Source organism: Chroicocephalus ridibundus, chromosome 3 (genome assembly GCF_963924245.1).
Source record: "Chroicocephalus ridibundus chromosome 3, bChrRid1.1, whole genome shotgun sequence".
Lineage (NCBI taxonomy): Eukaryota > Metazoa > Chordata > Aves > Charadriiformes > Laridae > Chroicocephalus > Chroicocephalus ridibundus.
The window spans coordinates 83,335,929-83,352,492 of record NC_086286.1 but is presented as its reverse complement, the minus strand read 5'-3'; the positions used below and the strand labels follow the sequence as shown (position 1 = coordinate 83,352,492).

The 16,564-nt window shown below is 35.7% G+C and overlaps 1 protein-coding gene across 4 annotated transcripts in view; it reads right to left on the bottom strand.

Moving 5' to 3' along the window:
* The window catches only part of ASCC3 (activating signal cointegrator 1 complex subunit 3), a 276,124-nt gene that overhangs the window by 35,791 nt on the left and 223,769 nt on the right, over positions 1–16,564 (bottom strand). For all 4 annotated transcript variants that reach the window (XM_063329884.1, XM_063329883.1, XM_063329882.1 and 1 more), the window contains 2 exons: positions 6,732–6,843; positions 6,311–6,445 (listed from right to left, as the gene is read on the bottom strand). In XM_063329884.1, the coding sequence (XP_063185954.1) occupies positions 6,311–6,445; positions 6,732–6,843 (247 nt within the window). The remainder of the gene's footprint in view (positions 1–6,310; positions 6,446–6,731; positions 6,844–16,564) is intronic.

Genomic DNA, 16,564 nt, shown 5'->3' with positions numbered 1-16,564 from the left:
AAAAGTTTTGGCCTTTTGGTAGCAAAAATCCCTCTGCAACTTATTCTAATATTATAGGTAGCAGGAGCTACCTAAGTAACTGTGAAATAAGGCACCTTGTAAATACTAGGCAAATAATAAGAGAGGCTGATTTCTTAAAAGTTCATCTGTGAAAATACATAACATGAACATTTAAAATAAAATTCAGCCTTCTGAAGCTAGCCAGGTTCCATCAGGAAAAGTAAAGAAAAGAATGAGACAAAGAATCTAAATGTAAATAGGAAAACACACGTGTCAGATACTTCATTAAGGACTGATCAGTAATCCTCTTATGTCCTTTTTTAAAAAACTACTATGCTAAAGGAACAATATAGGCTGGATACCAATCTTGTATGATGTAATTGTTTCAGCCAAACCAATCCTTATCCTGAAATTTCCGGTCCAATCAGCAAACAAGCTACAAAATGCCATCCTCTTTCTTAACAGTTTTACAAGTCTGAGCAATAACTTCTTTGCTGACAGAGAAAAACATTTGTGTGCCTTTAAACAGCAGTCAGTGAGGCTGAGCTGGTGTCACTAAGTGAGCTGAATTCTGTGAAAACAAATTCATCAGCAATATAATTGTAACTGCTACAATTTATAGTACAATAGTATAATTATATCAAAAGCAAAGGCAATAACTAGAAACCAGGGAAGACAAAAGAACTGCAGGCTGCAGAGGGCCTAAATTTGCCTGTCGCGCTTTAATTACAAAGCGGGAGGCACAAAGTAGGTAGAAACCGTACTGACTTGTTAAAGGCACACTGAGCTTGTAAGACAGCCTTCTGGAGTACTGGGGGCATGAGAACCCACAGCCATTCATCAAAGCAGCACTGCGTATTATAAAACGTTCGGCTTTACCTTAACGAAGATGTAGTTTAGAACTTCAATTTTCTTTCAACAAAACCAGACAGCATTTCAACAAATATATTGTATATTTGAAAATAGAGCCATATGACATAACTGCTGAAAAAAAGCCGTTTCATTTTCAATGTGAATCCTTTGCAAACTGTTGGCTGCCCGTACGCAACCATGCATAGTTTGAAATCTTGCATAATGAGGATGGCTACAGCTCTAACTGCCAAGTGGTAAGTAAAAGACTTTTCTGCTTAAATAAATAAACAAATAAACAAATAAATAAATAAGTGGTGTGCGGTTGAATTGCCTGCAGCTTCAAGCAGTCAGCTGAACCAGCTTGCTATCACTGAACTTGCTTCCAGCATATATACCAAGGACAAGCATTGATTTGCCACAGATGGCAGCCAACGTTCACATTTGTAAGCACAAGACCAGGTCAGTACTCCTATCTACCCTAGCACATACAAGTGTAACAGTTTCCTGGTTCATCAAAATAGTTTTCATTAGTATGCATGAGTGGTTCACTGCTGTAACTGCATCTATAGCTCCTGTTAAAGGAATTTATTTCCTCATTTTTCTGTCAGAAAAGGTTACTAAAGCAGCTGTTTGAAATGAGGATATAGCTTGAGGCTACTGGCTTCCACTACCACAGCTATATCCACTTTCACGAGATTTTCCCTTGGATGCAGCACTGCAATCAAAACAAATTAAAAAAGAAAAGAAAAGAAAAAAAGGTACCACATTATTTCCAAGACAACAGTTCTTGTCTTATGGCCTACCTCATGGGAAATGTATGTCAGAAACCTTGAACTTTAAAATAGGTTTTATTTTAACTTTCCTGAGTATTGATTCAGTTTTTTAAACTGGCAAGTAATGACACAAGTGGAGTAAGAAGATTGTAAGGAAAAAAAAAAATCTGTTAATCGTAGATTAGAAAGTCATGTGTATTGGAGACGGGAAGCTTTTATATTTTCTGGTTTTGAGTATAACTCTTTCTTATTGATGCCATAAAAATGAAAGACTTATGCCATGTTCAGTTAGTTGTCATCTTGATTTACCAACTGATTGTGCTTTTCTGGAAAGGTGGGCAGCATATGATCCTTTAAAACTAAAAAACAAACCATCATTTGGAAAAAGAAAAATAAGAAATAATTGTGTCATGATGTCAAAAAAAAATTACTGTATTCAAGTACTGCAGCAACATTCAAAACTGCTCCATCTACTGGGGTTAGAGAAAAATCAAGACAAATTTAATGTGTGAATACTCACATGTGTAAGTACTCTTTCCGCTGAGTACGAGATATTTTGAATATAGTGGATATAGATGATGAAATTTGGATGCTATTAAAATTCACTGTAGCATTTTGTTTTATTTTCATGAAGCCGAATACAATTTTCAAATTTAAACTATTTTATTAAAAACACTGTGATACTATCTAGAAGTTCCAAGTGGTAACTGAAGCATGAATAAGCAGATAACCACATAAGTGTAGTAAAAAATCACAAAAAATCATGAAGCTAGTGGATCTAGCCATCACAGTCCTGATCAATCATCAAGACAGACCTCCTTTGCTCAAGGTACAACAAACCTTCATTTAATTTTAAAACTATTAGCGGTGACTGCTGATTTAGTACAGGAAATGACAAAAATTACCCCGAAGTATCTCTCACTGTTTTTTACCCAGACGTCTGTTCTAATCTCCACACCTAACTTTCAGAATAAAAGAAACAGTCTTTAGGTACCTCAGGGAAATCCAGCCTGTCAGTAATAATTCATGAACACTTTCTCATCAATAATACTTAATGCAAGAAGCACCATAACTCAACAGTGATTAAGCTCATTTGGATTACTACTGTCTGCAGCACAGTTAGGAAAGTTTTAAAGAAAGCTCTATGGAAAAGCATCAAACATCTTCTCTCCGAAAAATTACAGGTCCGCTAGCACAAGTCAGTTACAAAAGTAACTGAATCTGAACTTCGCCTGCTAACTGCAAACCCAAGACAGATTAAACATCTCGAGTACAGATTCACTGAGAGACGGGAAAGCGCGAGGGGATTGTACCTCACCTATTTGTATCACTTAACTACCGTGTACTTACAACATGACTGTGGGGCTCTTCCCCTGTGCCATGTTCCTGTTCATGTTACAGATATTTCAGCCCCTAAACCGTACTGGAATTTTTTCATCTTGATCTTGCAAAATGCTGGCAGATGATCAAATGAAAAGATAAAATAAAAACAGAGAAAAGAACAGATACTGGAGAAGGCTATGAATGGTCTTGACTACTAAGTGGAAACAAATCACGTGACTTTTTTGAGAGACCCATCAGTACTAGAAACAAGATGACTCAAAACTACTTTTTCACATGAATTACAAAGATTCATTGATAATTCATTGGTGAATGATCCTGAATTCTGAACACTCCCATCAACATGGCAAAATATCAATCTGAAACTCAAAATCCCTTAGTCAAACTCAGATTTAAAACCCTTAACATGATCATAAATCTCTGAATTCTTGAATGCAATCTTGTGTTTTTCCTGGTTTTGTCTTGAACAAACTTTTGCTTGTTTCCAAGTTACACATTGACAATTTGGTAAAAACTTGTATACATCCCATTTCAAACCCACAAGATCAGTATTTACTTTGTTACAATTGTACACTTGTCTCTTCCTTGTTTACATCAGACAACTCAGAATCATAGAATCGTTTAGGTTGGAAAAGACCTTTAAGATCATCGAGTCCAACCATTAACCTGGCACTGCCAAGTCCACCACTAAACCATGTCCCTCAGCACCACATCTACATGTCTTTTAAATACCTCCAGGGATGGCGACTCAACCCCTTTCCTGGGCAGCCTGTTCCAATGCTTGACAAACCTTTCAGTGAAGAAATTTTTCTTAATAACCAATCTAGTAAACTTGTAAATGTCTCAAGGTTTGCAAGAGTATGAACAGTACCAAAAAAAAAAAAAAGACCCACACGCCACATCTACAAAATCCTGCAACTGCATTTGAGAAATTTTTTGGATGGCTATTCTTAAATAACACAGTCCAAAATTCAAAACTTTAAAACTGAGTGATCAGCAGAATAATCACAATTATAATTGTGTTTTGCAACGATAACAGGCCTTTTTGTACTACAGCTACGCTGTCAGTTCCAGCATCATTAAGAGATTCTTCAAATTACTTTTTAAATATCCTTTTCCCTCAGGATTTTCACTTATAGCTAATTAGACTACTTACCCCATGCCATGTAATTCCCCATTGCCAAAACTGCTAAATGCTTCAATAAGAAGGAGGAGGGCACCAGTGGAGCAAGGCAGATGTAATGTCATTGGTTAACAATAGAGGTGTGAAGCAACTGCCGTAATTATAAAACTCATTAATTCACGGTGTTTAGAGGAAAAAAAAATCCTTGGCAGTAACTCTGTTGAAATGGCAATTATTTTCAACACTGCATCAGAATCAAAAAAACCTTTCAATTTACACCTTCAACAATACAGACTAGTAATTTCATTAGTAATTTTGAAAATCAACATCTGCATAAAAAGCAAGGAAAAATTGTCAGCTATAATGGCATCCAGCATTCACACAGTGCTTTCATCTTTCAAATTGACACGTGGCACATTTTGACCCCTAACTGATTTTATTTTTAGTCTCATTCCACTTATGACTGTAAACGGACAACTTCTAAGACTTCTAAGAAAAAAGAAAAAATTAGAATTAAAGCAAGATTAATGAATTCTAAATTTTACAATCTCTGCCCAACAGTAGGGTCCTAGGTTTCATCTACAACAGAAATAGCTGCCATTTACCTTTGTGCTTCATGGATGCAAGCTATTTAAATAGATGAGGAGCCCTGATATAAGATAGATAGCACTAGGTTCTGCTTCCATCATTCATCCTCCATATGTTGCTCACTAGCTTAGGCAGCGTCATGAAATATCCCCCATCTCTGCTAATGCTATTCTCTAACTTTCCCTGTCCAGATTTGTCTGAAAAAAAAATTCTGAAGTTTCTAGGTGGAGAAAATTTTCTCTAGAGAGAAGAGGAGATTTTAAAAAGACAGCAGTTAGAGTAAAGCTCTCACCTTGAATACTCAGCATTAAATTACTTAACTTCTGTTCACTAGTGGGTATTTCTTTTTAAAATTTCAGTTATTTCACATACAGCATATACAGGAATTGTGGTTGATTACCATCTTGAATTGAGCTGAATACAGTGAATTTCATATAATTTGCAATGTTTTCTGACAACAGAACAATAGATATTGCAGGGTCAGTGATAGCAATTCCCCTATTTAGGCTGTCTAACACATTCCATTATAAAAGATTACTGTGGCCTTTATTTCTGAGCTGTAACACTCTGAATGTTTGCAGCAGGCGACAAATTTATCAGAAAGTAAGTCCCTGTACTAGAAAAGTGGCTTTCCTAGTGTCATAAAATGCTGATCAGGTTTTATTGAGATGCAAACTGTTGAATAGCACTATTTTAATTTTTCTTCTTGTATTTCTCCTCAGAGAAATTTCGGCAGCATGTCAAAACAAGAATGAATATAAAAGTAACACATAAATGCTATAAGATGAGACTCTAGATTTTGAAGTTAACACTTGGAAATCAGAATATTAAAGAATTTGGGCCACTTGTTATAAACAAGTAACAGGCTATAATCATAAACGGGCAGAAATAAGCTTTCCTGGATCATATTCAGGCACTTCTTGTTTTCAAATACATGTGGAGTAATACATTTGGGTTACACCAAATGTACAAGTGGAGTAATACCATTTTGAAAAAGATGATTTTGTAGATATGAGTACTTAAAAAGGAAAATGGAGTAAAACCTGATTCTTTTATGATGAGAATGTAATACTATCACACTGCATTATACACTCTGTCTCCAATTTTCTACCCTAAAATCTTTTGCCTTGCATTGCACTAGACTAACTGCATGAGCTGGCCCTCAGGGATCACGAGGTGGCTGGGAGAAGGAAAAGAAGGCATTCTAGGAAACAGGTCTTCCCCATACATTTCACCCACTTCTTAAAGCTGCTTTATCTTCCAGATTGTCCCAGAGCAAAGTGATGGCCCTGGTAGAGATTTAGGATGTTGATATGCAGTTAGTATTCTGGCATTTTAGTATTCTAGCTAACTTACTTTGAAAAAAACTCAAATATCAGATTTGTATAGATCCTGAACATTATAAAAGACGTAAGAAGAGAAACAGGTCTATACAGTAATTTTGATGTACTGATTAGATGAAACACTTTGAAACACAAAAACGATTCAGGTATATTACTCTAAATAACAAAGAATGAAATTACAGATCAGGGAAGAAAGGCTTTTCTTAATTTCAGAGTGTTTTTTCATACACTTTTAAGTGCCTTTAAGAGTCAAGAGTTACATATGTTTAAGTTAAAATATCAGTACTTACTGTCAGAATTAAGAGCAATTCTTCAATGTTGCTTTCAGGTTTCAACTGGTCTTTGAACATCCCAATAGTTGGATGCTTCAAATAATAATAGGAAGCAATGCGGCCATATGTCAGAGGTTCAATGCTGCGATTATCCTGTTAGAAGAGGAATCAAATATACAAGTTTCCTACATGGTTCAATATAAATGGTTCCTACAAAACTGTAAAATAGTTTAAGACTACTTTGTAAGATAGAATAGCAAAAATGGTTTAGCATCATAATTTAGCTGCAACCCTAATTAAGCTCAGTTTTCAGTGTAAGTCTTACAAATAGCTCCATAGACAAACTCTGACATCTCAAATCAGAAGCACGTATCTTGCTGTTCCCAACTTTTAGGAGCATGCATCTTACTGAATCTTGTAAGGCACAGATTAGTCTTACCTCCCCAATTTCAATACAGTAGGAGCATTCCAAATCAAAGAGGGATTTCTCAACAAGGCTCGAGAGGTACTTATTCATAGTGTCATGGCTCACATCATCCAAGTTATAGTAACTAGATAAATTGAAAACAGATGCATTACATGAATACTTTTGACACTGAAGATTTTTAACAATAATGTCTTATAGAAAAACTTACAAGGCTGCTATGATACACACACATACTTGGAAGAGCAATATCCACTTTAAACAATTAAACACAGAACTATTTCCTTATATAGTCTAACATGAAATTCACGATTCTTAAATGGTTTGTGGGAGTGTCCTGCCTTGAGGTAAAACAGAACCAACTTTCTGTTCAGTAATTTTACTTCTTAGCTAAGCCTCTTCTAACTCTCTGAAATTAACAGCATATTGTGCAGAAAACTGTTTGTTCTCAGAGTGATAAGACCTGATTACACCAAGGAAAGGTATGCAGAGAGGCTCTTGCTTATACTTATTGCTATAAGAACCAAGGTCAGCTAATTTCGATATTTGCCCTGCTGGAGGTCGGAAGTGGAAAAGCTTAGCGTGGTGTCACCTGCAGGGAGGAGCGGACAGGACAGGTGACCCAAAATTGACCAACAGGGTATTCCATCCCATCTGCCCCATGCTCAGTATAAAAGCTGAGGGATCAAGGGGCCAGGCCTTTTTCTTCAATGGCCAACATCCGAGAAGGATCCTGTCTGTTCGTTTGCCTTTGATCCTGATCAGTGGGTTCCTGACTCCAGATCTGGAATCCAGTTCCCATCTGTCGCTGAGTCCAGTCTGGGACTTCTTCAGTGCCTGCCGATGACATCATCCTGGGAGCTTGATACGGTTTTGTATATATTTCATTCTTTCTTTTTTATTTTAATAGTCCATTGAAGTAGTTTAGTTCCTTCTAAACTCATAAATCTCTCTATCTCTCCTCCTCCTCTCCTTGGAGCGAGAGGTGGGGGAGAGCATCTGTCATCTCCCCATTGGCCGATCTGATCTAAACCACAACAGGGAGTAAGCAACATAATACAAGCAGGTACACATGGAAAGATTGTAATTTATCTGTCTATTAATAGAAAGGTTGATACAAACAGAACTGGGCTGGAAAAATTTTCCTGATTGCGTAAGTATATCTTCCTGATTATGTAAGGCAATATTAACATAAGTAACAGTATTTTAACTTCAAGAGAAAGGAAGAAAACCCACCAAGTATAGCAACTGTCCTTACATCCTTGAACTCTGAAAATAAAAACTAGGCATATAATGACATTTCTTGAAAACGTAACCTTACACCAGTCCAGATGTTGGTGTTTGTTGTTGTATTTCCATGTCATTTTATTATCAAAGCTCAAATTGCTAAAAAAAGGAATAGGGTATTTATCAATGTGGTTACTTCACATGTTCACTTTCAGGCAAACTATATATAGTAACACTCGTTCTTAGTTATCTGTATGAACGAAAAATGTTTGGAAAGTGTGCCAAAACATGTTGTTATGCCAGCATATAAAAAAGACCCGGTGACTGAAGTTTGCACTCCTTAACTGTAGAACTTAAGCTGTATTATAAGATTCTTACTCACACTAACATAATTGCATAAAGAGCTTTTACCTAGAAAACTCCAGATAAAAATGTAGTAAGACCTTGTGTCCTAGATTCAACAAAGGCACCAATTCAGAAAGTAACAATTAAGTTCAACGAGCAGGAAAGAAAAACTGAGCATGCTCAGAAAGTTTAAAAATTCTGAATTTAAGCAGAGCAATTAAATCATGCAATTTCCGAGTGGAATTCAAACAGAAAAAAAATGTGACGATTTATTGAAATGTTAAAAAAATGTTAAAAAAGTAAAAAAGGTTGTCCTTGCTCATTTAATTCTGTAAAATACTGACGCACAAATAGACTACTGAGATTGCTGCAACGATGAACGATGCTCCTTTGTTCATACTAGCTGCTTTACTAAAATTTCCTACTGTTACGATGTACTCAGCATCCCCACTGGAAACAATACCACATGCTGTAATGGAGATTAGGTTCTTTCAGTGTTATTTTGTGCAGGTGAACAACAGGCTGTAAAACAGTGTGCTGAGATTCATTTTAGCTGATTTTAAACAGTTACAGCTACACCTGAGTTAGTCTTTTTAACTCCTTTTACTGCCAATGGAGAGATATGCATGCTTGCAGAATGCTATTCATCTGAAGTATTTTATATATCTGCTTTAGGATGGGGTGGAATGTAATCATTGCCTAAAAAAAAAGAACTTTAGACAATCAGTTCAGTTGTTGATGCTATATTTGGGCAGATGAATCCCATTTTCTGAATTAAGCTCTATTTTGATTACTGTAATGCTGCTGATAGCAAATTTCAAAAGATGGAATTGCATTTTTATATACTGCAAGCATCCTTGCATGACTATTTTATTAGCAGACTCTCATTTGCACTGTTATTTTCTTAAATACAGTTTTTAACATCTACCTTTTTGAATAGCGATAGCATAACTGAAAAAAACCTGCATGCTAAATAGCAGTACAGTCATTTCCAGATTTTTTCCCTTGTTATTAATCCCAAATTATGGGGTTAATTCTCTGATACTTTGAATGTTCACTTATAATTGGGTAAAATTGGTGTAAAACACTACTACTATGAGAAAAAGATTAAAAAAATCTGTTCTGATAGCAGGAAACAGTCAGCTATGTTAGACAACAACAAAGTGTATATATATGGCAGTGGAATATTCAACTCTGTGATATTTTATATGGGTTCGTGCCAGGATGATCTCAAATACTTAAAACTCTCAATGTTAATACACAGCTATTGTCTAAAACCAAATAAAAATAAAAGGAATATTTATATTGACTAAAAAGTTTTATATGGTAGACAGCCACACGTTATCAGCCTGACGCAAAGAAAACTTATTTGTAGCAAAAGTACTCTTAACACTGTTTTCAATGTAACTTAATTTTCATGAGTCCCCTTTTAAATTTACTGAAGTAATACAGTAATGATAAAAAATGGTAAATATTTCCACCTGCACCTTTTATCTGCCTGCCATCTTATCACTGAACACATTTAGATTCTGTTTATTAGCAGAAATGACTTTGTAACATTTTGTTTACCTTCTGAAAATAATCGAGCAAATTAACTACATAAGTTGTTTAAGGATGTGAAAAGATTTTCTGTTTTATACATCTAAACCACTAATGATTCATTAGTATTTATTCTAAATGGAATATAGCACTACTGAAATGATTCTAATTAAGGCGCTTCATTATCACGGTATTCAGATTTTTACCGTATCGTCGCAGCACTATTATTTGCAGTACCACAACATCGATGATGAATACTGATAAAACAAAGGAAGAGACAGGGGCAATACACTGAAATTCTGTTCCGAGACTGAAATCTAGGACAGTAATTCAAGCAGATTTTATCTTGTGCTCTGCAGTATTTAACAGTGCAGTTGAAATCATAAAAGATGCTATTTTAAAGGCATTAATGTCTTCTAAAAACCATGTGAATTTTAAATTTGCTGATTTTTGGTAATTTTTTGTCAGAGGACTAAATATATAGCTGCCTAGTGCAAATAAAACAATGCAAAGAAAAATCTTAAATGGTTTGTAATCTTGAGTGAAGTGGTACCAGTGTGTTTTAACTACTATCTATAATGGGGTAAATATAATTTTGAGCACACCCACAGGAGCTTCTTGGTCACTCAGCACATTTTCCCCTAATAAAAAGCAAAGCCATTCATCTAGAAAGACTATGTTAAAATCATTAGTGAAAACAGAGGTATCATGACATTAGACAGTATTTTGAATGCACAGACATAAATGCAAGTTGAATTTTGCATGTTGGTATACTCCAAGTATAAAAACTGCATCGTATGTGAGTTCCTCTATGAAGCTATATTACCTAACTATTTAATTACAGATAAAGAATAAAAACAATGCAGTTTCATGCTCACTGCATTGAATCATCTAGTCATTATTTTCCCTTTGCTATAAACAGACAGCCTACCTTTTTATCAGCACACCATTTCATTTATTTCACAGTGAAGCCCAGTTTCACAATAATTGACTTGTCAGAGGCTCTAATTTATGAGGCTGGGCTCTGTAAGCCTTCTCCTATATTGGACTCAACCTGCACACAAGCAGGGTTGAATATTTACAATGCTGTTAACAGGTGCTGAGTTGTTTAATGATTCTAATAGCCAGAAGCGTACTGAGAAAGCCAGCGGGATCACAATTACAGGCTGTTTGAACACAACAATTACTCGTCCCCTGAGAGGTGTGAAAGTCAAAGGCAGTTTTATCCTAACAGCATCTAGCACATGGGCTAGACAGGCTAACTTCCATTAGTAGTCCATTGGGGAAAAGCAATAACAAACCCCTAGGTATCATAAAAATTTACAAAGTATGTAAAATTTAAACAATCAGAAACCGAAGGAACTTTTTATTGTCTTTTAAATAATATATTTTAAATCCCAAACCTTGTAGAGCTTAGCAAGAACAACAAACCGTGAAACATGAACTTCTTTCTCTAATCTAAGGAAGGGTGGAATTTCATCAGCTGAGAAAGACAGAGAGACGTGCAGGAACATAAAATGTAGATGAAGTTACACAAAACATTTAGGATTTAATGTGAACGTTGGCAATCATTTCCTGTTTAGCTTATGTAAACCTGACCTGAGATCTCTCTGGGAAATTTTTCATCAGCCTTGAAACGGTCCTGCTATAACTGTCAATGCTGTGAAGTCATTTGTTACAGCACCATGTTTTTTATGTTCAGATTATACGGTAGTAATAGTGGCACACATAATGAAAATCGGTGGCAGAGTCAGACAAAAATATTAAAAGAAAAAACTTGCTAGCCAGAAGGCCTTTTGAAACAAACGCACAAAAAAGAAGAATCTACAGCATTCACTTGATAGCAAGAAAGAGTTCTTTCTGTGATTTTACAGTCCTGAAAGCAGAATTTTGTTATGAACAAGTATGGGGGGGCCCAGACAGTAATTTTTGTAAATCGCTTTACTGCAGTCATCAGTTGTGTTTACTTTCATCGGCTTGTGGCCTTCAGCAGCTGCCATCTTCAAATGGTACCATGGAAATGGTAGTGAGTATACTGCAAAATTGATGGATCTTCATAGCCAGAGAGCTACGAACCAATGTATCAACTCACTTCTGTTGTTAAGGCATCACTGACTGACTCTGGAGTCTGTGATCGGCTTGCTAAAATGCATTACAGCATGCCCAAATGCTGCAGACAGTAATCTCTATATGTATTTTACCTGTACCATATTTTCTTGCATTCATATATTCACTTATGCCAGGTATGGGAAATAGATACATTGCTATCTTTAATCAGTTGTTAGTATATTGTACATTGTGGTTATTTAAGAAGATTTCAGTTCAGTTCAGTTTCTCTGACACCAGCAAGGTATTTGCCTCCACATCAGTGCTTCTAATGAAGATATTTACAAGAAAGTTTATCTCCTAAAATGCGTTTATAAGATGAGAAATTAGAGGGAATAGGCATATGTAAATTTCCTTACATATCAATCGGGCATTTAATTTTCCTATGATATATTCCAACAGATAATTTGTACAGGTAAATCGCATCCAAGAGTAGGAAGACAATTACGGGAATTCACTTTCTGAATGGGGAGATGCGGGGTCTTCAGCTTTGCATTCTCACTTAAGACTGAACCAGACGGGGGAACAGGAGGTGGCTCAAATACTCAGCAGCCTGGGGCTTCCCAGTCTGAGAGAATCAGAAAAACTTAATTTGTGTGAATAGTTTTGTAAAAGCATACCATGAACTACCATTACTGTACTTTTCACATCACTGTGACCCTAATAATTTAAAAGAACAAGCCCTTGTTATGAGCTTGCACCTTCTTATCTTCTGTTCTTAGTATCTACTGCCCAACTTTTCCATTCTATCTCTTAATCTTAGTTAATTTAACTCTCTTCAGTAATCCCCCCTCCCTTCTGATATAATTCCAAACTAGCCCTAAAATTCTGAATAACTGTGATTTTGTCACTGAAATACATATTATCCTATCCTGACTGGCTGATATTAGCTGTCACCTCAATATCAGAAACTATATTGGAACAGTCTAAAATCATAATTTTTATTCAGATGTTTTATTCACATGTTATTAGACATGCTCAGCTAATCATACTGAGAAAAGGAAATTTAAAGTAAAATATAAGTGTGTGATGATAAGAGCATCAGTCTGAGATAATTTAATTATAATTTATGCTAAATTATTCTTTCACTCCAGAAAACTTTGTAAGACTGACACAAAGTGAAAAAAAACCAGTAATAATAATTCTAAGAATGAATTAATAAAACAATTTTTCAGGTCTTCACAAGGAATTTACACAGAAAACTGATTTTATAAGTGTGTATGTATATACACCTATCCTCATATGTATTTATAAATACATAAAAACCCCACACATTTTAACAGTGATGTGATATGTGCTCTCAGAATATCTAAAAATTAACTTTCCAAATGAAAGCCGATTCTGCTTAACTTTACATATGTTGTAAATTTCTATTTCTCTTTTACTGCACATGTATCTGGAAAGTATCATAACCTGATTTACAGAAAATGTTTCCCATAGCCATTTCTCTTTTGTAGAAAGTTGCAGATTACAATCTTTTATAAGGGTGAAAGCATGAAATAGTCAAGGAATTTCAGCCAAGGGAAGGAGATAGACGAGCCTCTCAAAATAGCCCCTTTCAAAGAACAGGGCACTTCGCTGATCTGTCTTGTATGATCTTGACTAAGTAAAGAACATATCAACTACAGTTGTATGTGGAAAGGAGAACACGTTGTAGTACTTGACTGAAGTAGCACAGAAACTTTGTCTTCGCACGCAAATTCAAAAACCTTGACATTTAGGAATAATTGCTTTGGGGGAGGGAAAGAAGAGGGAAAAAACTCTGGATATTGAGACTGATATACTTTGATAAACAGTTTTTTATTTGTGCCCCCACCTCTCATTTGCTAGTCAGTATGCCTCTGAACAAAACTAGCACTCAGTTACTCCACTCCCCCAAATAAACATCTCAATTGCTCCTCTTAACTAGAGAGTTAAAACCCATTTCACAGATTTCAAGATACAGGGATTCATCAAACAGGAAAATTAAAATGTTTTGATGAAAAGAAGTATCATAACATACCAAGGTTTTCATCAACACCATTAAAAAAAGCCACTATTACAAGTCTAATAAATTATCTCAAGTGTGACAGAAAAACTTTCGTAATGACTGCATGTTTAGAAGAAACCTGAATACTTACAGCAAAAGGATATTTCGGTCTCTGTCTCACAACAAAGGTAGATTAACATTACTTAAACAGTACAAATTATAAGCATTCAGTAAGGCATTTTATGATACTGGATTGGAATGGGATGATCCCTGATTTGTTTATGCAGCTTTAATATACAAGTAGCTAAAACTGGCAATAAATGAGAATATAAATCTTCTGCACATTATCTAAGCCCATTATTTTGGGGATTTACAGCATCACATGCAATGACTTTTATGCCAATGAATCCCAAGGCAATTTACCAATCATGCACATGGGAATTACTTATTCACCGCTAAGGTAAAATCACCTGCTGGCTGGGAAATACTTCTTGTATCACAGTGGAGAGAAAGTCAACAAAATTGCTTTGGGGCAGGACATGATAAACAACACTGTATCAAGTGACACTGGGTGGGCATTGTGTAACTACCCAAACCAAAATTCAGCCCTTGTGCTCCTACTCTTGTGAAAAAATAAACCCTAAAACCTTTGGATTATTTAAAGGCAACAAATAGTTTTTGTTTGGTAATATCAACCATTTCATATGCTCATCTATGGCACAGTGAAGTCCACTACTATATTGCAAATTATTCAAAATTATCTCAAGTATCACTGACTTCTCTTCGTAAAACTCTTCAGTTTTTCTTTGATGTATCTCATTCAAACATTTACCGCACTGGAACTGCTTGGCTTGTAGGCGGTCTGGAAATAACAGACAGTAGGCCCAGGAACTCTACTAATTGGCTGGTTTATTACTTTGGATGAAACTTAATAGAATTTATTAACATGTCAAAGAATGGAAAGTCTGCACATCCATTGCATTTGCACTGGGTCTCTAGAAGGGACCTCTTTGACACAGTTAATTCATAGTCAGGGACACAGTCCTTAATTTTTCTCCCTGCATGACAGAGTACAGACGGAATGCTGAGTACCTCCGCGTGGATGAGACCGAGGGTAAAGGAGCACAACATGTGAACTGTTCCAACCTGCACGTGTAGCATCCCAATGAAAGACTCCAATTTCATTAGAAACTTCAATATGCATTCCTATCCTGCCATTAAGGACATGACTAGTCAAGATCTGTTCATCTTGTTTCTTATTACAAAGGCTTTGCATCTCACTTTTGTTTTTTCTCCTTTCTTCCCACAATGCTCTATGAACAGCAGAACTTTTGCCTAAACGTTGATATGGTGATAACTTCAGATTTAGCTTTCCATGACACTGCACATTAAAGCAACTGCTGAGAAAGAAAGGACTGTCAGTAAACATGCCAGTCTCACACTCCAGTGGGAACCTCTTTTATATTGGGAAGAGCCTGCCTATTAAATCAAAAGACTACATTTCTATATTCTACACTTGCCTTTGGGCTACAAGTTCTGTCTTAAAAATCTACCTACCACAGGTACCACATGATCAAAGCTTGCCAAAGACAAATCAACAAAATCACTTCAACACAGCGATTCAAGAGCTAGACATTTTAAAATAACACTACTTATTCATTATACTAAAAAAGAATGGAGTCTGCAGTGGCATAATTTTTAACATTATTTGTAATATGGATCAAGTGTAAATTCCAAAGTCATACAAATAAACATGCCTTTACCCACATCTAACCTAGACAAAACCAGAATTTAGCCGTTTGTCACTCTCAGGGGAGAAATACCTTCCACATAAGTGTATTCGTTTTGTTAGTTATGAAGTAAGAGAACTGAATGTGTTTTCTTTAGTTTACAGTTCTATCATTCTGCATTTTTTATTTCCCAAGAAGATTAGATAGATAGAATTCTGTTTTGTGGGAGATTCTCAGCATAGGAGTAGATGCAGAATTCAAAACTAATGAAGACTAAAAAAGAATTAAAGGAAATTATTTTATCACCTGCGGGCTCCTACCAGTTGACCATAAAGAACCCAGCTGAAAATTCAGCCAAATGTTATGGACATTAACCTGATTTCAGAAACACAACACTCTGGAGTACATCAAGAAATATTGAGTGCTATAAATGCCCAATTCTTTATTTGCCACATTATTTTGGTGGGTGAATGATCACATGATAGGTAGCATACCATTTACCCAAAACAATGCTGTGGCAAAGGCAGGCTATGTTGCTGGAACAGCTCAGAATGATCTGCATACCAGCTGGAGCTAGGCAGCATGATAACGATCATTGAAAATATTGCACACATGGTTTCACCAGGATACCCTAATGAAAGTAAACTTTATCACAGAGAAACAGCTGATAGCTATTCCCTCATTTATCAGCAAAATCCAGGTCTTAATAGACTTTCTATAGAATACTGGGCAGAACATATCAATGTGGTAGCTAAAAAAAAAGTAACACGTTATAAATACAATACCTAAAGGAATGCGACAATCTGGAGTTTTATTTTAGGGATGCTGATGTAGCCCCCTCAATAAGGCTATTTTATAGTTGTCACTAAATTGTAAAGTTATCTGCCAAGAAATGCATTTATATTTAGAGAAAAAAAATATTAAAAAAATGT